Genomic DNA, 25,517 nt, shown 5'->3' on the forward strand with positions numbered 1-25,517 from the left:
TCGCTAATAAAAGAGAGTTCATATCGCACGTGAAAGTAAGGTAGCAGTTCTTTTGACTGATGCTTTTCGTTTCTCCTTTTTTCCTGACACAATTGAAATGTGGAACAGATTGCCTGATGCAGTTGTGAGCAACGAGGGCTCTGCCGAATTTGAAAATGCGTTGGATACTTTCTTTTACGAGAATGTATACTAAATTGTTGCTGCGAGCACTTTCGTTGACTTTTCCTTGTATAACTACTGTTATTTGCTTTTGTTAACTTCCAAGAGCGCCAGTGCATTTGTATGTTACATAGAAAGAAAATTATGTATCATGTATTCTTGACACATCACCCTCCCTGTAATGACCCCAAGAACGGGGTTGACAGTATCAAATAAATAAATAAATAAATAAATAAATTTCTTGTCAGGCCAAGAAGTGGTGTTAAACTGCTTAACTTGAGAGATAACCTGGCCGGCGGCACTTGCTTCTTGAAGCTCTTGCATAGTAACTACGGGTGACAAGAGATAGCCTGGCCGGCGGCACTTGCTTCTTGAAGCTCTTGCATGGTAACTAGTGGTGACAAGAGACATATAAATTCTTCTTCGGGTGCACCACGGATGAAACTATGTACGGGCAGCTGGGAGAGTGCGTCAGCCACGACCTTTTCGCTACCCTTCCTGTATTCCATGATGTAGTTGTAGCACAGCAACCGTGATGACCAGCGCGCAATCCTTAACGGACGGTGACCTGTGCCTTTCGTTGAGAGGAGCGTAACCAAAGCAGCGTGGTCTGTTAGCAAGATGAAAGGTCGGCCCCACAGGTAAACGTGCCAGTGCTCGCAGGCCCAGACGCAGGCAAGTGCCTCACGTTCACCGATGGCGTACTTCCGTTCATGCGGTCGAAGAGTACGTGAGGCGAACGCGCCAGTTTGCAGTGATATTCCGTTATCCTGCTGCAGTGCAGCACCTAATCCATATCCTGAAGCATCAGTGGTAACGTGCACAGGTAACTGAGGATCAAAAAGGTGAAGAACTTCGCAAGGTGTTATCGACGTTTTCAGCTGCTCCAAGCCGCTCTGGGCTGCCGCCGTCCAAGCGAAAGGCGCGTTTCCTCGAAGCAAAGCACGCATTGGCTCCACATCAGAAAAATGCGGGATGAACTTGGAGTAGAAGCCTGCGAGTCCCAGCAGCGAGCGAAGTTCATTTATATTTGTAGGTGATGATGCCTTGGTTATCGCTTCGATAGATGACATCCGTGGGAACAACCCTTTGGCGCTGACAGCAAATACTTAACCCGAACAACTCGTAAATATCAACTAAATTGCCAAGCTGTACTATGGAGTTCTCACACGCTTCGCGAGTCTCGGACTACTGGTTTACCATTGCCCGAAGATTTTGCAAGCATTGCTGGGTATCTCATACGCTATACCCGAGCTTTGCTATTTTCGAGCCTAACGCCTTTCATTACTTTTACACATGACGCGTTTTCCGGTATTTTGCTCTACCGACGCCGGCGTTCAGGTGGGCCTTCCGACAGCCTGATATTTGGTTGCACGGCTGCAGCTGTTCGTTATGGTCCATCTGTAGAGTTACCGTCAGGTGGGACCTTCTCACCGACACCCTGGCCGCTTTAGGGTTCCGGCGCAGGCTGTGCGCTGCTGGTTGTTTTCGTGCTGACATCTGATACTGCTGCCGCACGAGAGCGGTTCCAAAAATGTCGAACAGCTTCGCTGTAAAAGAAACTTCTGATGGGCTTTCCACTGTGTTTAAGTTCAATGAAAACTCAAGCCATATAGCAGCGTAAATGCACATTTATTAACTACATTGAAAACAGTTACCGTCACATATGCTTCGATGCCTGCACCTTGATCGGTACCCCCAAGTCGGTACGTCGAAAGCAAAAAAAATTGGTAAAAAAACAAACACGACTGACTATGACCGACCGCGTGCGATCCTTCGTGTACGAAAACTATGGAGCTGGCACTCAAGTGAAACGCAGCCGAAGGCGTAGTTTCCGATACTTTCTTGCTTTACAAAAAAAAAAGCGACGCGAAACGCTGGCATCCGATATAGCCGTCTTGCCGAACGAGTGGTCTCAGCCCCCGGTCCTCCCCGACCACTTGGCGGACAAGGACCGGGACCACCACGCGCGGGCTCGGCGCGTCAGTCCAGCCGTGCTCGCTGGGTGGACGTGACGAGCTTCTTGACGACGCCTAGCAGGGGCGCGCTCTTCTTGGGGCAGACGCCCTCGAAGTCGTCCTTCTCGACGTCGTACGCGGCGACGCAGTAGCGCGGGAACTCGTGAGCCAAGCGCCACAGCTGCGATGCAGGAGCGCGAAAAGGCATTCGTTATTTTAGGAACGACACACGCAGTGAAAGAGCAGGTTTTGCGGGGCTCAACAGGTTTTAGGGACTAACACGCACCAACTATACTCCGTATAGAAGAGTATTCTTTTGGGCCAGCTGACGATCCATATTAGAAAAGAGGTTGAAGCGCAGGACACGGCTTCATGGGTGCCGTCCATAAGTTTTTGACGCGCAAGGAGCGTATGCGTAAGCGTGAGGCTGCTTGTGTGTGCTTGTGCTGCGTGTGTGGGAAGACACAGTCCTGAGTTACACGCAACCGTCATCCGCTACGTCCCATCAGAATTTTGGCACCGGCGCGAGGGTAGAGCCGGTTTCTTTTCGAGAGCGTTACTGCGGTGATGTTGGCCTACACGCCGTTTTCTTTCTCTCTGTCTCTCTTTTTTTGTGGAGAAACGGCGAGGTAACGTTCTCAAACTGGCGGACGCTGGCGATGGGACGTGATGGAGTGGATGACAGCTGTGTAAATAGCGCGTCATATGGTTTGCGACACGTGCCATTTCGTTTTTGTGGTTGAAAATGGGCGCCCAGGCCAAGCTTCCCCTTATCCTCCCGTTAAAGAAAGAACGAGACAAACACTAATAACACAAAAGTAGGTATTGGACGTTAAAACCAATGAAAAAACGAAATCAACACAGCCTTCTCTGCCCATGGGGATCAGATTGGCAGTATGCACACCTTGTTGGTGAGGGTCTGCTTGTTGTCGTAGGCATAGTAGGTGGTTCGGTTCTCGCGGAACCGTGACAGCGCCCTCCAGTCGACGCCTTTCTTCATGGAGCTCTGCTCGCAGGGCTGCAGGGAGAGAGATAGAGAGAGAGAGAGAGAGATAGAGAGAGGTGAACGGCTGCGACCACTTCTGCTCTTAAATCTTCCTGCAATATACAGCCTTAATATCTTCACCCGTCCGCATTTGATTGCGCGGTTAAACCGTGCTGCTAAAATGTTTGTCAGATGTGGTTCCGAAGCGGTCTATTAATTAACGGTTTTAAACCTGGAGTTTTCCACATGATATTCGACTGAAATGCGGTGGTGCGATCGCCCAACTGCTGCGGTAATGATGGTCACGATTGGGGGCTTGAGACGTTACTGTGGCTTTATTTACAATGAGTCAGCAGCGCCTTGATTGGCCGAAACCTTGAAAACCTGTTTTTATTTCGAAAAGGCAGACATGCGTGATCACACATGCATAATCGCGCCGAATTATTTTGTTGAAAGGGATTGATCTGCAAAGTCGCATGGCCAATGAGACGAAGTTGAGGAAAATTCATTTACTAGCCATGCATGTCATTCTCGAGTTGGCTTAACTGGCATGCTTGCAGCTTTAATATATCAGTGCTAGAGTTCCCTTTATTAAGTTTTACAAGAAAAATTGCTTCAATTTTAACCACGGCTTCCGCAATTGACCGGTGCCTGCGGTTACCTGCCGATCTTGGATGTCATGTTATAACAAAAGTCAGTGTTTGTCGTGACAACTTCGTCCCTGACCCTGTTTCACATTTAACGTGACTTTATACCAGCCGGCTCGGTAAAGCACTCAACTCGTGTGGTTGAACCAGTTTGTCGCATTAAATAAGTGTAAAAAAAACATTTAAGAAGCTAAACACTTCCACTCATAGTTGCCATCAGTTTGCTAAGAAAGCCTCAACCCATTTTAGCGGCGTCGCTTGCGGCGACGTTGTCACACTGGTGTGATGACAGTGTATTACGTACGACGACTGCATGGCAAAGCGGAATTTTCGGCCTGCTGCCTCAGCATAAGGATTTTCTATCCCTCTGTTCGTCCACACAGAAGCGTGTGTAACAGTTTATGCTCAAAACATGGTGTCTACAACGCGTTTTTCGCCTCTGCTATTGCTTCCAGAGTAAGCAATAAGCAAAATCACGGCCTTCGAGCCGTTTTTAGGGCTCGGGCTTGGACACACACGACATTACCAGAACACCGAGAGGCGCCCGTACCTCCTTTATGCCGGTGTAGGAGTACTCGAGCACTCTGTTTCTGGTGGGTCCTTTGCGGGCCTTGATGACGGCCATGGAAATGGTGAAGCACACGTTGTCCAGGTGCAGGTGACGACGCCATGGGTGCACCTGCCACAGCCGGTACCTCTGCGCAGCCAGGAGATAGATCAGGTGTCCGCGCTGTTGCAAAATTGTTAGGGTGGCTTGTCGATCGCACACCTAATTTCTGCACGTATCATGATTTATTGTCTCTGGTTGGTAGCCAAAATGAAAGATCAATAACTCAGTTACTGGCCCGCCACTTTGAGGTATTGCTTTTACGGATATTAAGGTACTTTGTTTCTTACACTATGTATAAAGCAAGAGATGCGCCGCTGGTGCCGTTAGAAGCTTTTAAAGTATGGTTAGGTGTGCTGCCTTTCAATATTGTGGAATAGTTAAAACCACCAAGGCTGCCTCCGTGTCTGTGCTGCTGCAGGTTTGTTTGCTTTCGACCTCTCTTGAACCCTGCCATGCTTCGTTTTGTTTCTCACCGTTTTTTTTTATCAGTGCATCTTGACATTTATTTTTCTGAAATCAAATTGTAGCTCAATAAAGTTGATAGTTGAGCGACTTAGTGTGCACTCATAATAATCAAGGGGAGGAGGGGTGGGCAACGCACAACTTTTTGTTCTGTATTTGGGCGCTCCTCCTTCAGTATTGAGAATTAGAGGTATAGCTCAGTCATTCTTGGGATAATTTTAAACTTGAAGTTGTCTGAAACGAAAAAATGAAGAAACAAATAATTCATGCTAAATTGCTAATTCTAGAAGGAAGGTGGTAGTGAGCGAAAGTACGTATCGACGTTAAATGACAGGGCCAACTTGATAAAACGATATATTGCTTGGGAGGCAGATACTGTAACAAAACAAAAAGATAGACTGCTTAAACCTGCTGGCAGAAAGGAGTGACGTATGAGTCGTCCTAGTGACCACGTATACAAGAATAGAAAGTGCGAGAAGATGTTGCGTTTTATGCCCACTTTAGGTATACGCAATATACATGCCATGTAGACGTCGTTCTTGTGCGAACCAGCGAAAGGCTGGTACGCGTTCGGGAAGCGCCTGGTCTGCAGGCCGGGCAGGTTCACCGCTTGCGTCTCCAGGATCAAGTACGCGGGCAGACTGCACGTGGACCACACGTCGGAGTACGTTTGGCCGTTGTCTTCGATTATAGAAAACTTAAGCCTGATCATCTATAATATTGTCATTCCGCGTCACCGATCACCTATATTGTCATTATATATTGCCATTATATACCGATCACCTATATTCTCAATACCGCGTCACCGCTAAATGACGCGTGTACGCCACATAAAAAATCCCCTTCGGCATAGCTCTGGTAATTTGTGGTAAGATGGTTATGAACCTACACACGTGAGGTAGGGTAAAAGAAAGGGAGCCATGACGTAACACAATGCTTTTCATTCCCATGGGTTTTGCACAAATCAGTGCTGCGAAAAGTCCTCAGGTGCATGAACTAAGGAACGAAAGCGTAGTATTCGACCTGCATAATGGTGTCGTAATTGTCGTCGCCGTGCTGACATGCGATCTTGTGCGTCTCGCATAATTTCGCTCTCATTTGAGGAGCGCCGCGAATGAGAAAATCTTAAACATGATGTGGGCCGCTGAGTGTCTTTGCGTACTAGGAAAATCAGATTGCTTGTGTTCATATAAATGGGGTTGCCTTTAGAGCCCAGCAATCCAAGAATAACCGTCGAATTTCAGCTGTCGTCGTACATTGTTAAGTAAAAGTATGATGGTAAAGTAAAATCCATCTACAGACTGCTGGAAAATCCACTGTTTATTCCTTACTAACTTGGAACCCAGACAAACCTGACACGTTTCGGTAAATGATTCACGCCATGCTAGCGTGCAATATAGCGTTCCGAAAACGCCTACTTTAACTAAAATTTACTGATAAATTGTAGCGCCAATTCTAGCGATATCGCAGCAAAATTTAGCGCAAGTTTAACTACTTTTTTGTCTCACTTTAGCGAGGCACTTCAAAGAATTATGGCAACACTGACCACGAAGTATAGCAAGAAAATGTCTTGCCTGGCCAGCCTTTTGAAAAGGACCTTGTTGAGCTGCACCGCCTTCTGTACACGCAAGATGAGGCTCGCGTTGGTCCTCATCTTCTGCACGAAGTTCTGAGCAATCGGAAAGGAAAGACACAACGTGAAGAGGGAGAAAGGCATTTGGCACGCTAACCCGTTCCCCGTATTAGAGTAGATGGTCGATGAGCCATCCACTGTCATGAAGTTTAATCTTCACCGTTGATGTTAAGCAACATAGTTAGGTACAGTACAATTCATTTGAAATCGCGCGAGAAATATGGCACGGATATACTTGAGAAAGGGGTTGGCAAGTATATCTTTGTTTTTGTCTTTGTATGTCTTCGTCTTGACAACGCCGAGTGTGATGAATGGACATGTCTGTGGAAGAGCGTATTTCGGTCGTGAAGACCGATGACCGTGTCAGCGCGTCGCGATCAGGCTGCCTTAGGTTAAGTTGGCTCAGCTTCTTAAACCTAAGTTTAGCAGCCTCATATAAGTAAACGAAACAAACACTGACAATGATGACAGTACAACGTGCTTTGTGCGCCAGTGCTATACAGATGGAGTACGCTTGCAATATTTCATATCGCGCGAGCATCGACAGCACGGCATGCCTGCGGCCTTGTAATGGCAAGGTATTTAAGCGAACAGCGCAGCAGAGTACATTCGAACTAGAAATCTTGCGCGCCCTCGCATTACTGTCAACGATCCCGCCACCACTCGCCTCTACAAGGCATCTGATGCGCCATGCGGTCGACGCTCTTGCGATATTAAAAAAAAATCGCAAGGATGTATACACGCGAACAAAGAAACGCCCCCCCCCCCCCCTACTGTTTCTATGTGTTGTAACCTTGTCATCGTAGTTATCTGCACCCCGGCCCAAAGAATCACCAACCGACGAGTCTACCTACTCGTGCTGCTACCACCAACCTTGGCCAGTCTTGTGGTTCGGTGAATGAGCGTAGCCTCATATTCTCGTTACAACGTTCCTGCTATACACGCTCGTGAGCACTTTACGCTCCATCTCAACAACTCGGTCCATGGCAACAAGAACTATGGTTGGCGCTGTCCTTCCTGAAAGGAGAATCAGAAGGTGGCGCTTCCATCACCGGCGTATAGATGGCACCACGCCGACCTTCACACGAGGATTAGTTACGTCCAATGATGGACTCATTCACCCTGATGTGCAACACCCAGCCAGCTATCGGCACTGACTGGCCGACTATCCTTCGCTGTACTGCGCAGAAGTTCGTACATGGCACCTTAAATGCGGTAACGCGTGTGCGAGTGTTTATTGATCTCGGAGGCCACGTTTTCCTAATACGGAGGTGTAGAAGCTTTCGCGCGGCCAACTGCAAGCGGCGGCACTCGCATTTTACCTCGCAGAACCGCACGAGCTTGCTCCTCTCGGTGTGGCTGCTCATGACCAGTTCGATGCCCCGCAGCCGGTTGAAGCGCAGGTAGGCGACGAGCGCCTGGAGGACGTCGCCCTCGTTCCACGAGGCGGCCTTCCAGCGGAACGACACGTATCGCTCGTGGGTCTTGGACAGGCCGGCGAACACGCGGTAGCCCTCGTTGTCTGCGTCGCCGTAAAGCATTGGCGATTCGCTCATTTCTTTCGTGTTGTCGCAGGTTCATTTGGTATTTACGTGTGGCTGCGCCCCCTCAGTGCTATAAGGAGTGTGCTTTGCCCTGTTTGTAGCCTTGCTAGCATTGATCGAGGCTGTAGGGCTGCAACTTCCTTGTATTTGCCGTCGGCCTTGCCGTCGTAACAGGATGTGTGAGAAGCAGCAATCGCGTGGTCAATGTTTACAGCAATGAATATAGATTACAACATTAAATTGTGGAGTATGTACCGTGTTGAAGAAATGCATCGCTACGCCACAATGCATAATATACGTTGCTCACGTACCGCAGGGGAAGTGGAAGGTGTTCGATCAGTACCCGAGATTCTTCCAGGTTTACCCAGGTTAATACTACTCTGGAGATTTGCGTTGATATTACAGAAATGTTATAACTAGAACAATTACGAGCATTTCCATTATTTCTGTGTTCCTAATTCGTGCGTAGAAAACATCATGAGACAAAATTTGCCGCGCAAGATGTGCTCGTCCCGTGTGTACAGCCCTTAGAGTTGACGCAATAAGTAATTAGTCTATCATATAGATGCCTTGACTTCAAAGCTCACAAAACTACAATTACTAGTTAGAACGGTCAGTTAGTCAATTTTCGTTAGTCGATTCTGTATTTCAATTTATCATAAATTATTTCTGCCGCTTTGTGTACAATCCAGATCAATGGTATAATTGGACTATACTTGCGGCAGGTGATTTTAAACCCCTTCTAGTACAGTAATGGTGAAAAGCAAGCACCAAAGCTGATCTTAGAAATCTGAGCGTTAGCAACTCTGTGTATAAATTGGCGATATGGTGCCGCCGATAAACATGGTTTTTGGTCGTATTTGATAAATGTTCCTGCTTTGCATCGCGCTGAGGATAGGCCTCCGTATGGTATCTTTGAAGCCTGCTGCCTGAAGTTTATCACCAAAAGTGGTCTTGAAATATTTTGTGACGGTACTTCACGCAGAATTATAATTTAAGAATATTCAGGAGCCATATACACTACTTTGCGTTGTAAGCAATTCACGAGACAAGTACTTGATACAGTGCCAGAAATTGAACCAAGATTGTTGTCTTGATTTTTGCGTTGAGGTGCACAAAATAGGAACTATCCACTTAAAAATTTAAGATTGACCACCCACACGAACACACATACACACAAGCACGCACGCGCGCACGCTAACTACATTTAGGGGCCTAAATTCAATGAATGCCAAGAAGGACGATTCATTCGTTCCTCCATGTATTTAGAAAGGGGCTTCAAAGGGAAAACTTTCATCTAAGGGTAAGGGCGTAGGATAATCATGCGGTCATCAAACTTCCTGCGGACCTTGCAGCGAGTCGGGCATTTTCTCGCATACCTCGGACATCCACGAAGAGGTTGCCGCTTCCCGGCGTCCGCTTTATGGCGAGCGGTCCGGTGTAGATGACGTGCGTGCAGTAGGCGTCCAGGGCCTCGGACAGCTTCTCGGTCCCGCGGCCGCTGGTGGCGCACAACAGCACGTTGGGCGTCACACGAATCGGGGCGTCGTCTGGTAGAGAAAGCGCGTCGGTATATATCGACTTCACGGTGACATTAAGGAACTTTACAGGAGCTTGCACAAGGCTTCATAGGAAGCTTTCGTTATAGACTACATATCGTGAAGCGTCGTCTAGAGATCGTGTTATTGCAACGGTGTTTTACAGCGAAGCTGCTTATGGCTAGGGTTCCGTGGGTTTTTTGTTCTGCGCGTCCAAAAACCATGGGCAGATGCCGGAGATATTGCAATACCGGACCGATCCCCGGCGGAAGTGACGCAGGTTTCAAGCAATCCGCCAACTTGCAGAAATAAGTTCAATATCTTGGGTCCAAATAAAACCCGTATCAGATATTAAGCTGATGAGAACAGATAGTAAAACTTCGACTCGCGTCGACCATGTCTACGTACGCACCGCCCTCTCTTTGTCGGCACTCAAAGCACTTGCGTGTCTACTTTTCTTTCCTTCTGCTTTCCCGTGATGGCAATCTCGTGGAAACGTCACGTGTGTTTAGTTTTTTCCGGCTATTCGGAGCGGCGGTACCACCGACCACGGGCATGTATGTAGTGATCACGATAAATGAGTTCGTACCATTGTACAAAATTCTATGCCACCTCTGTATGGTACGCTAAACAGATTCGCTGGTCATCCACCTTCACAGAGTGGAATGGCTCATGTTTTTTGTTTTCAAATTGGTTCATTATTAGAAGAGACATGAACATTTGAAACATCGCATCACCATATGTTTCTGGAGGCGTCTTGACTGCCAACATAGGCCTCTCTCGTTTTGCCTCGACAAGTGTCCGCAAGCAAAATTCCTTCCCCCGCCTTATCCCACAGCGGAGCTATAATGCCGCCTCAGGTTTACGCCTTGACCTACGCCTCCTTTTGGAGCACAGCTCTCAGGCGCCTGTTCCTGCGTCGAGCGTCAGCGTGCCTCGGCGTCACTCGGCCTCCCTCAGCGAAACGGTGCGAACAAAGGGACAAACTGCAGGAAGGACACCTTCCCTGCACAGGGCACACTTACGGTAGATCACCCATTTCTTCGGTGGCACCACGGGCTGCGCATCTGGAAAGGCGATGAGGTATTTTCTTAATTGCGTTTATTTTTAACAGTACAAGTCTTGCCAGACGTTCAGGACACTTCAAGTATATATGGGGTGTAAGCGTGCAGACCATGTAATTGTTAATATATTTATTAAAAAATACTATTTAAGACACATTATGCATGGTTAACTACTGCATAGAATGTAAGGTTGAGCGGTTAAAAATTAAACTCTGGGTATTTACGTGCGAGAACCTCGGTGTGATTATAAGGTACACCATAGAGTGCAGGACTGCGTAATAATTTTGACCACCTTGGGGTCTTTACTGTGCGCACAATGCACGTTATGTTATACGAGAGTTATTGTTTTTTTTTGCATTGCACCTTCATTGCAACGTTAACACCGCCGCAGGATTTAAGGCCGCTACCTCGGACTCTGCACAGCGTAACGTCATAGCACCTGAGCTACCACGATAGGTGGAAATTCGATTGGCAGTGCGACAACTGAGCACTGAATTGTTTCTGCTTAATCAAAGCGTGCTCAGTAGCTCCGCTGTGCACGAAACACCTGAGGCGCCGTTTCATGCATATGATGGTGGACGTCAGTTATCGTGCTGAGAGCTATAGCTATATCAAAACAATTCATGAATGGATGTCAGTCGCGTTTTGAGGTGATGAGTTGGCGTAGTGCAAAGTTCGTGCACACTGCCTATGCATGCATTATCATTTCCACGTGCAAAGCATGGTTACCTGTGGCTGCCCGTTCCTCGGCTGGTGCTGCCAAGAGAAGAGAAGCTGCTAATCATATCTGCTGATAGAGCAGCAATTCCACGAGATGAAAAGAGGAGGAAGCTTAGGACCATGAAATGTATAATGATGCTAAAAGCGCGAGGCGAAATATGGCACTGTTTACTTTTGGTGTGAGAAAGAAAAGCTAGGCCCCATTGCGCGTACGCGGTATTGTTCAAGATGTTCAGGATACTTGCTTGTTAAATGTTGTAGAAGCAAGACATAGGGTGAGCTCGCGAGTTTTTATCTTTTCGCGATCAACGGCCTTTTGAGAGTTTACAAAAAGAAATGAATTCCCTCTTTCTCTCTGGCAGAGTCATCTCTTAGATAGACAATGAGTCCAACAAAATTTTCCATAGTTTCCTTGAGTCGTATAATTAAATTAAATGAAGTGGTACGAAAAAAACGCTTTCGGGGCATGGGCGGCATTTTTATTTGACACGAATTTCTACACAGTAGGGTTTTCAAGTTTCGACGCAAGTCCAGAGTACAGGGTGCATGATGAACGGATTTAAGTCTATGCAGTCACTAAAGGAAATAATGTCGACAATGGTTGAACGAGAGATGTCCAGCTGAGCTTGCTAAATGCAAGTTACCTTGTCGAAATGTTGGCTGCAGCGTCATTGCTTGTTCTATCACTGTGATCACTTCAAGACGACCTTCCTGCGAAACTTTGTAGTCCTTCGATACTTACAGTTAGAAAGGCGAATATAAAGTAAGTAACGAAGGTTTATTAAGGAGACCAACGTTGCAAGTTACCGCCAGATTAGATATGTTGATTCCTTTCCGTGCCTTTCTAGCCATATATAGGAAGCTTTAGAATTAGCATATCGGAGCTGCTTTCCATGGGCGTGCGCAAAAGCCAAAAACTATATTCTAAGCCCCTTGAGACCTTTTGTATTGGTAGCGTAAAGCCTAAAATATATGTCCTGGAATACACGTCTATTATTAGCGGCTTCTAGCGTACCCAAATGCCACAAACTACATTGTAGGCCCCTTGAGTCCTTTTGTATTGGGAGCGTAAGACCTAGAACTCTGTAGTATGTCCTAGAGTAAACGTCTATTATAGGCCGCGAACCGGTTCTAAAGCTTCCCATAATTACATCTGTGCAGGGAGTACCTATTGATATGCGAACAGGGTGCATGTTTCGATTTGAGCACATATTCAAAAAGCGAAAGCTAGACCAACTACGATGTGCAATGAGCATGGCATGTCGGGTATGTCTATAGACTGTGTCATAAAATGTGACACATGATGTGCTGTCTACTCACCGGGTGCACCCGGAGATGCCAGCCGCGGGTAACGGCGAGGGGCGGCTGAAAAGAAACAAGCAAACAAGCAGCTTAGGTGGGCTACATCACTCCTTGCTCTGGCAGGTTAAACATAAAAAAAAGGGAAACATGTTAACCAGTGGCGTGGCCTTGACCTAACTTTGGTGCGTGTTTTGTTGCAAGCGACCGCTATTACAGGCGCACTGCTACTGCTGCTATTCGCGATTGCTCGCTTAACCCGCCTGCTCCTCGCAAGTTGCCTGTCAAAGCACTCGCAAGTAAAAATAAAATTTTGGAAAGATGTTGGGATTTAAACACGTATAAGTTATGACCACTATAAAATTTCACAATCTATTTCAAATGCGCTTTCGTTCTCTTCGACTACCGTCCCACTTCTACCGTATTAAGCGGAAAATACAGGAACAAGACAATGTTTTTTGGTTCCTGTATTTTCCTATCGTATACGGACTGATTAGGTGTCGCGCAGCATTGCGGTGCTTAGTGTCTTGCTAACATCACGTTAACAGGCCGTCTGAATACTACACATGATAATAGACCGCCGCCAAACGTGAAAAATGTGTTGTCTTTTCTTGTTTTACTTACATGTTGGTCGCGACGAGCCTGCGGAAAGAAGATGACAAGTTTAAGGTAGGTTGAAAGGAGTCGGTTGGTTTTGATCTACGCAACACGGAAAACAGGTGTTCTCGCAGTTAGGGTGCGAGGCTTCCCTGAGGTGAAGATTGGGCTGTTACATTTTCTCGACGAATATACGCGAAAAATAATCTCAATAATTTCGGTTGAGAGACCCATCAAATCAGCCTGTTGAGATGCCCACATGAAATGCCCTGTGAAATGCCCAAATTTAGTGTCTATCCTGCCGCAATCATAATCCCGAAAATTCTGGTAAACAAGTGGTCCGGTTCTCTTAAGATACCAGGATTACATCCTAGAACTATAGAAACAGTCTAATAGATACGACAGTGATAATGATGTTTATTTCATTCTAAGTGAAGCGGGAGAGTAACCAAATTCGCATAACATGACTGTGCTAATCACAGTTTACTAGATATATGTTTCAGTTTAGCATTTTTCATAGCTCTATATTCTTTTTCGTTATTGTAACCTCGATTTTATTGTAAGGTTACCTGTACCTGTAATGACCCGCTTCATCTGTTCCTTGCTTGTGTTCCGCCAATACTCTAGACGTCGTTTGCTTATCTCGGCCGCTGACCAGTTAACGCTTTTACCAGCCTCGTATCCTCAGTGCTTCTGGAAGGTGGACGTTTCCTATGATCCTGGCTATCAGAATACCTCGGAATATCATTCAAATTTGCTGAGAGTCGTCTTCCGAAATCTGCTGCAGCAGACACATGCCGCATCATATAACATACAAGACAACCGCGTCATTTGATCGCAGAGAATAAGGTCGCCACACCGATACTATGGCAACGGAGACGTTACGGCGTGACCGACTGATCTCGGAGTCCATGCCAATATCACGGCTCAGCTCATTGGTAGGCGGGGCAACGCGAACGTCACTCTACGTAAGTACAACCGCGCAGCTGCGAGTTCAGTGTGAAATGTAGTGAAGCATAGCACGAACGAAGAAAAGGAACGTGGCAAGGGCGTGGATGGGGTAGCCTACAATTGCCCTATGTGCCACTCATCCGAGGTTAGGCCGAGCTGTAAATTTTTTCGTCACAATGTAAATTATATGGACACTCCGGGCACATTTGTTCAATAAGGTTTAAGTGTGATAACGCCGCATGCTGTAGGTGAGAGAGAAAGCGTGTGAGGATGAGCCGAGGATGGCTGCTTGATGTGTCCCAGGGGAGAGGAAGTGGGGGGGGGGAGTTCATTTTGTTAGTAAGCGAAGTTCATACGGTCGATAAAATTACTGTTCTTAGTTCGTATAACTGTGCACTGATTTCCTATCGCAATCGATGCTTCTACCTTTCGGCCGAAACACGCGACTTATTTTTTGCGCTGAGAAAGTGTCACGTGGTGGCCTATATTACCAGACGCATTTAACACATTTCTTAAAAAAAAATATTCAAGAGTTATCTCGCCCGGTGCTGTACGTCGCGTTCTCCAGTGGAAGTGTGACAAGCAGTTAACGGCGCGAAGTCGCGTGCAAGTGCTGTGTGGAAATAACATGGATGTGCATGCACAACGTTTATGGAGAACATCTAGAATGGACAACAATCGAACGAAGTTAAAAAGTCTCAGAACACAAATACGGGACAAGCTGCAGCGACAAACATGCCAACACTCCCCCTCGATCTCTTCCGGAGTGTTTCGTCCATGCGAGAGTAGCAGTGCGTACCAGCGTATATGAAGTAGGCAGTGATGGCGATGCAGAGGACCAGGAACGTGGCCAGGCTGGCAGCCGTCAGCCAGCGCAGCCTGTTGTCGGGGCCAAGGGGGTGCTCCTTGGAGATGTCTGGCCTGCGCAGGAGCACGCGCATAGGCATGAAGAGCCTACTGTGATCGCATCTGTAAAACGCAATCGTGATCCGATTCCCAGGACCAGGACCGGAGTCTACGGAGAAAGGTACAGGGCTGAAAACGCAGTGATTTTGTCTGACTTTTAAGTTGAAAGAGCTCCGCGATAAGTCGTTGAGTTGGGCGTGAGAGGTTTGCCTCAATGGCAGCACTAGCTGCAAAAGTGGCTGGAGGACTCCACGCCAGAGACACACACTGTGATATATATGTAGTCTTATATAGCTCTTGACTGCTTACCCTTCCCTTAGCATCAATTGTGTTGTTTTAATAGAGCACCACTTACACTGTGCTACGCCTTAAGTGTCGGGTCAGATACACTTCCTTGTTGATATCTTTTAAAATATTAGCTACCCGTGCTGTGTGTCTAATTTTAGTTTGTTCGTTCATTAATACTGTTAGTCCCAATTAAGGGGCATTACGTGAGAGAGGGTTCATACTGTCCTGTTCCTCTCTTTTAATTTCCTGCACGAAACACTTGACAGCAACTATTGCAACTATAGCTCTTCTCAGAATTACAAAATTGTGATCAAATACATGTTTGAATTAAGCAACAACGCCTTCAAATATTCCAGTGGCGCACGTGAGCTTCTGATCGCAATCGGCTGTGGTCGCTGCTACTCGGTCCAACGATACGAATCAAGCCTATTATCATCTACTGATCGTCTGCAACTTTCGGAACTGCATAATGCCTCGAATACAAATGCAGATTCGAAAAATATGCTTAAATTTTGACAATGTTTTAATTTTACAGCTTACGATCGCTTACGAAAAGGTTTTAAACGTTTTTTTATTGAACGGCCTTCACATTTATTTCTAGCGTTTTCAGAACAGTGCGCTAGGCGGCGCAAACGTCAGCCTGCAATCGCGATGAGAAAACGTGATGCGACCGGATCGCGATCACGATCCGACAGGGGTGGTATAGCAGCACACCGATCCGGATCGTGCTTAATCCACATCGGCCCCGATCGCGATCACAATTGTACGTGTGACACCGGTATAAGCGGTTCGAGGTGGAGGTCTTCTCTTTCCTTCCAGATGGTATATAGGACAGTGAGAAATGTTTGTTTTCCTGACTCTCTGTGTAGCGGCAAAACCCTAGCACGGGTTCCGTGCCAGCTTAGGCATCACGATGCGTGCGCGATGAAGCATATGACCCGAGGAAATGTCACCCCAATTTACTGTCTTTTTTTCATTTCTGTGACTGCTTAGGTGTAGTACAAATCACACTATGTGAAGATAAGATATGCACTTACCTCATTATAACAAGTGTGTCTACGGTTTTCAGTAGTTTACTTCGGTGTAGCTGTCGGCAAAAAAAAGAAGAGAAACGCTTGGCATAGGTCGAGAAATTTTTAGGTACGGTGCTTACAGTCTGAAGGAATACTTGGCAGACATTACTTTCACCTGTAATTAAAGCCGTAGACAACAGCTTCCTATGCTATGTATGCAAGGGTGAAAGAGCGTGTACCATTTGGGGAGCCTTGTCATGGGAAATAAGCGCACCAGTTGAATCGCAATGAGTTCGGTGAAAGCGTCTTGCCAGTGTAATTGTTATTACGTGCAACCGGACTTTTTTTTTTTGAAACGCCAATCAGCATATGTTCAGAAACGCCCGCGACACGAAACCGGGGCAACCGGAAGGGTTGGAGTAGTGGAATCCCACACCACAGGTTGACAGCAGGCTTTTAGAGCCTCGAAATTTTCGATGGTCGAGCCCCTATTGAAACAATAAGCTCTGCGGTGGCACAAATCTACGCGACCTTCATATGGCCCGAAACGGTTCAGCGCTAAGGTCAAGCCTATACGCTACATGAGGGTCGTTACTTAAGCCATCTGGATGTATTGAAGTAGTAAGGGCGCACTTACAAGCCTCGGTGCTGCAGGCCGGTCGTGACGGACACCAGGCATATACGACTCGGGACGCCGGCGAACGCGACTGGCACGCGGAGAGCTCCCGGTTTCATCTTCTTCTTTCGAGGATTGATGGTGCGCGGATGCACTTCTTACTACGCAGGGAATGTCACATGTGGGCAGCCAAATACGATAAAGTGAAAAAGGCAATAAAGTAAGAGAAAAATGTATTGCCTGAGCACGCGATTTCACGAACGGCAAAGTTGAGAACATTAATAAGAAAGTTTGATAAATGAACACGAAAGGGAATATAAAAGGGATTTAATAGAGTGGGTGTTGTGCCTTAGCGGTATATTTGGGAGTATTCGTGGCAAAACACCGCCAACTATATAAGCCATAAAAGCAAGGCTTTTTTGAGTTAAAAAGTACGTCTTCTAAACGTTCGTTTGGTTTCTTTGATATTTATCATGTTATGTTGAATTACCCTCTTCATGGACCGCCTCACAAATGAGGTATGTGCTGTAACTCAGAAAGTACATATGTTCATAACATCCAGTCACGACGATGAGCAAGTAGATCAGTTTCATGAAGATGTTGAATTAGTGATGAGAAACGTGCAGACTCGGTATGCAGTAGTAATGGGTAACTTCAATGCAAAAGTGGGGAAAAATCAGGCGGGTGAACAGGTAATTGGCTTCTACGGCGTCGATTCTAGAAACGCTAGAGGAGAGATGCTGGTAGAATTCGCAGAAAGGAATAAGCGGAGAATAATGAACACCTTTTTCAGGAAACATGGCAACAGAAAGAGGACCTGGAAAAGCCCGAATGGTGAAACAAGAAATGAAATTGATTTCATACTTTCTGCCGATCCTAGCTAGTGCAGGATGTACAAGTGAGAGGTATGGTAAAGTGCAGTGATCATAGGTTAGTGAGGGCTAGGACTCACCTCAATTTGAAAGAAGAAGGCCTAAAATTGGACTAGGAAAAAACAGTTCAACATAGAGGCAGTAAGGGTAAATTTACGCTGGTACTTTCAAAACAACTATGCAGCCTTAGAACAGTGAGATGATGATAATAACATAGAGGTAATGAATGAAACCGTAACGAGGCTGGCTTCAGAGGCATCAATTGACGTGGGAGGCAAGGCACCAAGGGAACCAGTAGGTAAGCTCTCACAAGTAACAAAGGACTTAATAAAGAAACGACAAAGGATGAAAATGTCCAACTCAAGAGATAAGACAGAATTCGCGGAACTGTCAAAACTGATCAACAACGCGAAAATAAGTGATATTCAAAAGTATAACGTGAGAAAGACTGAAGAAGCCGTAAAAAATGGACGCAGCCTGAAATCAGTGAGAAGGAAACTTCGCATAGGACAAAATAATATGTATGCACTGAAAGACAAACAGGGCAATATCATCAGCAATCTCTAAGGCATAATAAAAGAAGCGGAAGAATTCTATACTGACCTGTACAGTACCCAGAAGGCTCAGGAGTACTCTATTCGAATCAATAATGAACAGGATGCGGAAACTCCTCCTATAACTATAAATGAGGTCAGAAGGGCCTTGCAAGACATGAAACGGGGAAAAGCTGCAGGAGAAGATGGAATAACAGTCGATTTAATGAAATGCGGAGGATACATAATGCTAGAAAAACTGGCGGCTCTTTATACGAAGTGTCTATCAACTGCAAGGGTCCCAGAAATCTGGAAGAGCGCAAGCATTATACTAATCCACAAAAAGGGAGACGTTAAAGAACTGAAAAATTATAGGCCCATTAGCTTACTGCCAGTACTATATAAAATACTTACCAAAATAATCTCCAATATAATAAGGGGAACACTGGGCTTTGGTCAACCAAGGGAACAGGCTGGCTTCAGGAAGGGATACTTTACGATGGATCACATCCGTGTCATTATTCAGGTAATTGAGAAATCCGCAAAGTGCAATGAGCGTCTCTATGTTGATTTCATAGATTGCGAAAAGGCATTTGATTCAGTACAGATGTCATCAGTCATAAAGGCATTACGTAATCAAGGAGTACAGACCGCTTACATAATTATCTTGGAAAGTATCTACAGAGATTTCACAGGTACCTTAATTCTACACAAGAAAAGTAGCAAGATACCTATAAAGGAAAGTGTCAGAGAAGGAGACAGTCTCTCCAATGCTGTTCGTTGCGTGCTTGGAGAAGTATTCGAGCTGTTAAACTGGGAAAGCTGAGGAGTAAGTATTGACGGCGAATATCTCAGCAGCCTTCGGTTTGCCGATGACAATTTTCTATTCAGGAACACTGCGGACGAGTTACAACAAATGATCGAGGACCTTAACATGGAGCGTGTAAGAATGGGACTGAAGACCAATATGCAGAAGACAAAGGTAATGATAAATAACAGACCAAGGGAACAAGAGTTCCAGATCGCAAGCCAGCCTCTACAGTATGTGAAGGAGTATGTTTACCTAGGCCAACTAAATAAAGGGAACCCTGACCATAATGAGGAAATTGACAGAAGAATAAAAATGGGTTGGTTTGCATACGGCAGACATCGTGAGCTCGTGACTGGAAGTTTAGCGTTATCATTGAAAAGGAAGGTATACAATAAGTGCATTTTACCAGTGCTGACATATGGGGCAGAGACTTGAAGACTGACAAAGAAGCTTTAGAACAAGCTAAGGACTGCGCAAAGAGCGCTGGAACGAAGAATTCTAGGCATAACTTTAAGAAAAAGAAAGAGAGCTGCTTGGATCAGATAGTAAACGGTTACAGACGATATTTTAATAGACATTAAGAGAAATAGATGGCGCTGGGCAGGTCACGCAATACGCAGCTTAGATAACCGTTGGACCATTATGGTGACAGAATGGGTACCAAGAGAAGGGAAGCGCAGTAGAGAACGGCAGAAGACTAGGTGGTGCGACGAAATCAGGAAACTTGCAGGTGCTAGATGGAATAGGTTGACGCAGGGCAGGGGTAATGGAATATCGCAGGGAGTGGCCTTCGTCCTGCAGTGGACATAAAATAGGATGGTGATTATTTACTGACATTGCAAAGTGCAAGAATAAACAGCGGGTGCAAGCATTGCATGTAAGCAATAGGTGCGATGCATGCCTTGTTCGATTCATAGTAAAGTGTGCTATGATAACTGAAGGCACCCATGAGCGGCTCGCTTTGGGCTAATGACTTTATCCCAGGGATTAAGCGTGCTAGTTGTAAACGCAGCAAAACACCATTGAGGGCTTAAATTGGTTTACAGGGTGGCTGTGGTAGCGACACAAAGGTAATATTGGATACATTTTAGTGGGTTGTAGCGCGACGTGACACACACACAGACTAGAAGAAGACAGGAAGAGCGCTAACTCTTACATAAATGTTCATTGAAACTATCAACGTATATGTAAGTTATTGCAAATACCGCAGCATACGAACATGACAAGATCTAAAGACGATCAGTTTAACATATCAAGAGGTAGGGAAGCCATAAAAACCTAACAACAAAAGGCAGTGCTTGAGATTGACACGCGTGCTGAAAAGAGAAAGTCGCTTATGGATCAAGCTTTTCTTTTCTGTCTGCGCGCCTGTTCTTGGAGGTAGCTTAATTCGGAGACTTGGCAAAGTCAGAATGAACCAGTTGGTCCTCGCTGCCGGCGGTTTTCATCACGCCAGGGCTGTGACAGCGAGTACTCGCGAAAATCGAGTGAGCTTTGTTCACTTTTGTCACTGCGCTTGACCCTATGTTTGTTACCGATAGAGCTACCACATTGAGCACATTGAAAAGCACGAAGCCTGCACTGAAAGTAGGCTAGAAGAAATAGGTACCAAACATATTGACAAATGCAAACTCGAAACCATCTGAACCTGATGTACGAAAATTGCAGGCGGACATTGAAAGCTTTGTGTCAGGCTTCAATGGTCTGAATGTGCTCGTTGAAGAAATACGAACAGAGGACACTGCTCTTGTTGCCGCCAACAAGGCACTGAAAAAAAATCACAGGCCTGCGACGCACATGCAGTGGAGTCACGCCGTAAGCTTGAGGAGTGGCTTCGTAGGAGACTCTCGTAAACTGCGTGAACAGTGGCACTATTGGACTTCTTGACGTACTGTAAGGCGGTTTACTTTTGTTCGCGACGCTTTTCTGCCTTTTTCTGACCTCGGCTTGTTAACAAACCTTTTTTCGCTATTCTATACAAATTATACACAGAACTTGGCTCTCTCACAAATGCGGTACCTGCGGCTTCTGTTAGAAGTGCCTTTCTTTTAATAACTGCGGGTGATCGCTCTGTTAAGATTAGCGGTTGAAGAGAAGTACGGCAGCACGAATCCCGTAAATGCTTGCTTGGGCGCCCAACTGAATAATTTGAGATTGTCAGTTGACTGAGTAGTGAAAGTTGTGCACCAAGCACGGCCGTATCTCTTGGCGCTTGCGTGCAAACAGTATACGCTTGTTGCACTTCGGCCGAAGCTCCAGCTGCTGTAGCGTGTCAGCCGTCGCCACGTTTTGTCGTCGTTATTCCTGACGCTACGAGGAAATATGGTCTCACCAATTCAAGATGAGGGCACATATTCTCGAAAACACGACACCTACCCTATTTGAAAAAAAAAGACAGCGTCTTCCAGTGCCTTCCAGTGTGAAACCTCAGCGAGTTTTGGCACTGGATCGCACTGGGTACGCTGGCGCTCGCTGGGACTCACTGGGGGACCAGTGAGAGCGATGGATATGAGCTGGGCCACACTGGAAGAAACGCTGGTTCCACTGCCATGAGGCTGGGGCGCACTGGTTTGTGCCGTACGGGCACTGGTTCGCACTGGAAACTGCGCTGGTTGTGTTCGTGCCGCGCGGGTTCCAGTACGCAAGGACGAGCACTGCTGAATATTAAATGCCTTATACAATTTCGTCGATTGATGCAATAATCTTGTCCTAAATAGCGCTATATCTTGGGGTCATAAAATTTTTTTTCGTGTGGCAGCTTGGAATAAATGTGCGTGAGCTGCCTTGTTTATTAATGCACATTTGACACTGAAGATCACTTTCGTTTTTTGCATTCTCGCTTTTGACTGGGCGGATAGCTAAATTTTTTAACGAAACCATGCAAACGCAGAGGTCGCCACGTTTTTTAGTAGTTCCCCTATCGCTGATTGATATTACCGCACCGATAACAAATCTGTGGCGATCAGGGCGCTTCCACTTTCCCTATTGTACTAAAAAGAGTTCTGAGGCTCAAATAGACAGATTTCAGCTTTATATAAAAATATGCCAATGAAATTTGCTTAAATGTCACCAGCACATTTACAGCATACTAAAATAGCTGCTAGAATGTTTCTAGCGTGAGCACCAGAAAGTTGGTAGAATCTTACTAAAATGTTTCTAGATCGAGCAACAGAAAGTTAACAGAAAGCTGCTAAAATGTTTCTAGATCGAGCAACAGGAAGTTAGTAGGACGTCACTATAATGTTTCTAAGGAGTATGAAAATGGTCAGTAAATCCTACTTTTAGTGTCGAAAGCATGTTCATTCATCGTCTAAAGAAAGTTTGTAAAAAAGCTTTCGTTTCAATATCGGTGGCCAATAGTCGACAGGATGTTGGTACGAAGTATATTAGAAGTTTGAAAACGGTATAAAAAATTCAATAGACTACTGGTAGGTTCTAGTAACATTTGTCTAAAAAAATTGATAGGAAGTTACTAGAAATTTTTTTAAGCGCCGTGCTGGTTAATATAGTTAAAACACGTTGACGGGCTAGTTGGTTTCAATGCATGAAGAATGTGTAAGCGCGACTGAATAAGGACGTAGAAAGAAGCAGACACACAAAGTCAGCGCTGTCTTTGTGCGTCTGTTTCTTCCTACTTCCTAATTGAGTCACGCTTACACATTCCATCACTGTTAACTTAGTTAGCAAGCGAATGCTTAGAAGTTATTACGACGAATAAAACTGCTATCCTTACTTCGTACAGTTCTCTGCTAATTTTCAATCGCAATCGGTGCTTCGCCTTTCGGGCGGAACAGCAATTTTTATTTCTCACTCCTTTGGCAGGAAAGACCCCCCAAAACTTTGCGCTCTCGAACCTCCTTCTGTATATTTAGCTGCAGATTGTTTCTTGCTATGAACTCAATAAACGTGATTCTTATTCAGATTCCTGTGTGAATGTATATAAATACACTCGCTACGCGGGCACTTCATGCGGCTTTGCTAAATATGGCGCAACCGGCCCGGAAGAAAGCACGAGAGACCATTGATTGCGGCCACGTGCACACCTCACGCACGACTTGTTTCGGCGGCTGGAATACGCAGTATCAATACATTACTTCAGTGGTAATCACCGGAGCTTCGGCATTTATAGTGAGATGGTTTCTGCCTGATTTTCTTTGTTCCGTACTCCCTGCTTTTGGAGGAAAGAATTCTCTTTCACGATGAATCTTTCACGCCCTAACGAGCTTGTCGAGGTAGTGGTCATCCCCATTATCGCTATGAAAATCACACAAAATTGTGATTATGAGGTCTTTGGTTAGATTCTCACTTGTGGTGGTCGGATTTGACTGGGGCAAAACGCGAGACCATCCTTTTGCGGAGCTTAAGGCGCAGTGGGTAAACGTAGGCAGTCGATTATAATCAGTGGTTCCCTGGAATACGTTTGCCTTCACAGCCAAATTGTGCCTTTGGTACGTTAATTACGCCGTGGTTTTGGCCGGTAGAACGCTATATTTAACACTACGGACTCATAGTGCCGCTGTGTTTTCTGTTCCCGAGTTACGGAATGCCGGTCTTCTGATTCTAGATCTTCCTTATGTCTTACCGAACCGTAATGAATTTGTCATGCTTGTCTTGTAAGTATAGGCACGAAGTACGCATCAAAAGAAAGTATTCGTATTACATGCTGCACAAAGCGAGCGACAGGTTCCATGTGCTGGAACCTGTGCTTATTGAAGTTACAGCTTTTGTTTGACATTTAGATTCCACGGCTGCGCTCCCTCCTGTTGGAATTTACGAAATGCGCGCTTTGCGACTCTGTATATGGGGTTAATGCCATGCATAGGCTCTCGTTTTGGTTGCTGCTGTGCCGTGCGTTGCTAACCGCCCGTTCTAAATACTAAGAATGCACCCATCCGTCACCCTGCTATCCTCTGAACTGTGCTTTCGTAAACACCTTGCTGCAAAAACATTCACACAAAGAATTTCCAGCGAAGGTTGCTCATACACTGTCATAAAATGCCGACGTCAATTTCCGTTGACGCCATAACCGTGGCAAAAAAAAATGAAGATAAACGTCTCATGATGGCATGCATGTGCCTGACGTTTACCACCGTTTGAAAAATGAGTTCGTGCATACTTCTGCAAGGACGTGACGATGCATTTATTTATCTTTTAATAAAAATGAGAAATATTGCAAGCAGCATGGATTCCCAACGCATCGCTCAACAGCATCTGCATTGTTATCATTAACGCAGAAAGTTAATGCGGCAATACACCAAAACCTTTTGGTAGCAGTGGTGTTTCATAATCGATAGAAAGCATTTCATACAGTAGACCACCGTATTCGTTTATTGAAACTACAGCATTAAGGTTTCCGTGGAAAAGTTGGAGACCTAGCTTCTTTCTTCTTGCATTAACGGTAGCAAACAGAAAGTAAGGATAAACGACACATCGTCTTCCATACAACCTTAATGCATAGGCGTACCTCAAGATTCAGTTTTCTGCCCGGTTCTTTCTCCTCCTTGCGTAAATGAACTTCCCAATGCTTCGCAGTCATCTGATGTACTCATGTACGCAGATCACACAACCATGCTGTTTATTGCTGACTGTGCCTTTTTTAACAACCCTATCGGACTTGGAAGAATTCGATGACACATGATTGCGCCGCTCGCCCTAACGAGCTCCAACGCAGCAGTGCCAATCTGTACTGTGGAGTTAATCAAAAAGAGCGGAGCGCTAGACTGGAAAAAGTGGTGCAACAACAAAAAAAAAAGAACTAATGAATTCTAAGAAAAAAAGCTCTTAAGATGCAATCAACGTGGTATAAACTGTGGCTGTAAGACACGGGTGCATAGAAGGTGCCTAAGCAATGTCAAAATGGATAAGAAATGGTGGCATACGGTTCCGAAGATTCCCCTATAAAACATTGGCCCAGCCATCGCAACGTATAGGTCTACCTGTGGAATCTCAAACCAGCCTTTCCATAAATAGTCTTGTTAGACACAACTTCTAAGCACGAGAGGTTCTGGGCGCTGCGAAAATAAGCAGTAAATGACCAGGCTAGTCGACGGAAGAAGCTGCGCCTGGTGAATGCTACATGAGGAGTGAAAATAGCTACAAGGCGGTGTGCAAACACATGGCTATGAAGTGCTTCACACGAATAAACAGTATAAGATTGACAATGGCCCCAGTGTACGTGACGAGCGTGGTTACGGCACACTTTGCTCACTTAGACAGCCTTAGGAAACTGTGCGCATGACGCATCATAAAAGTCGTTCAGCTATGTGCCATCGATTGAGGGCTTTGTCGCGACGTAGCAGTTCCGACTCTCC

At 45.7% G+C, this 25,517-nt stretch overlaps 1 protein-coding gene and 1 pseudogene across 1 annotated transcript; both read right to left on the reverse strand.

Moving 5' to 3' along the window:
- Nucleotides 1-1,772: 1,772 nt before the first annotated feature.
- On the reverse strand, nt 1,773-17,120 carry LOC135910300 (uncharacterized). The gene is made up of 14 exons (XM_065442348.1): nt 17,012-17,120; nt 16,399-16,448; nt 14,967-15,088; nt 13,244-13,261; nt 12,641-12,685; nt 11,330-11,356; nt 10,562-10,603; nt 9,378-9,548; nt 7,777-7,976; nt 6,396-6,490; nt 5,345-5,462; nt 4,300-4,446; nt 3,022-3,135; nt 1,773-2,298 (listed from the first exon to the last, which is right to left on the reverse strand). Exons 1-14 carry the CDS (start codon nt 17,051-17,053, stop codon nt 2,143-2,145), a joined length of 1,347 nt encoding a protein of 448 aa, XP_065298420.1. The 5' UTR covers nt 17,054-17,120; the 3' UTR covers nt 1,773-2,142.
- On the reverse strand, nt 9,754-9,934 carry LOC135910377 (U2 spliceosomal RNA; annotated as a pseudogene).
- Nucleotides 17,121-25,517: the final 8,397 nt, after the last annotated feature.

This window comes from Dermacentor albipictus, chromosome 8 (genome assembly GCF_038994185.2).
Source record: "Dermacentor albipictus isolate Rhodes 1998 colony chromosome 8, USDA_Dalb.pri_finalv2, whole genome shotgun sequence".
Classification (NCBI taxonomy): domain Eukaryota; kingdom Metazoa; phylum Arthropoda; class Arachnida; order Ixodida; family Ixodidae; genus Dermacentor; species Dermacentor albipictus.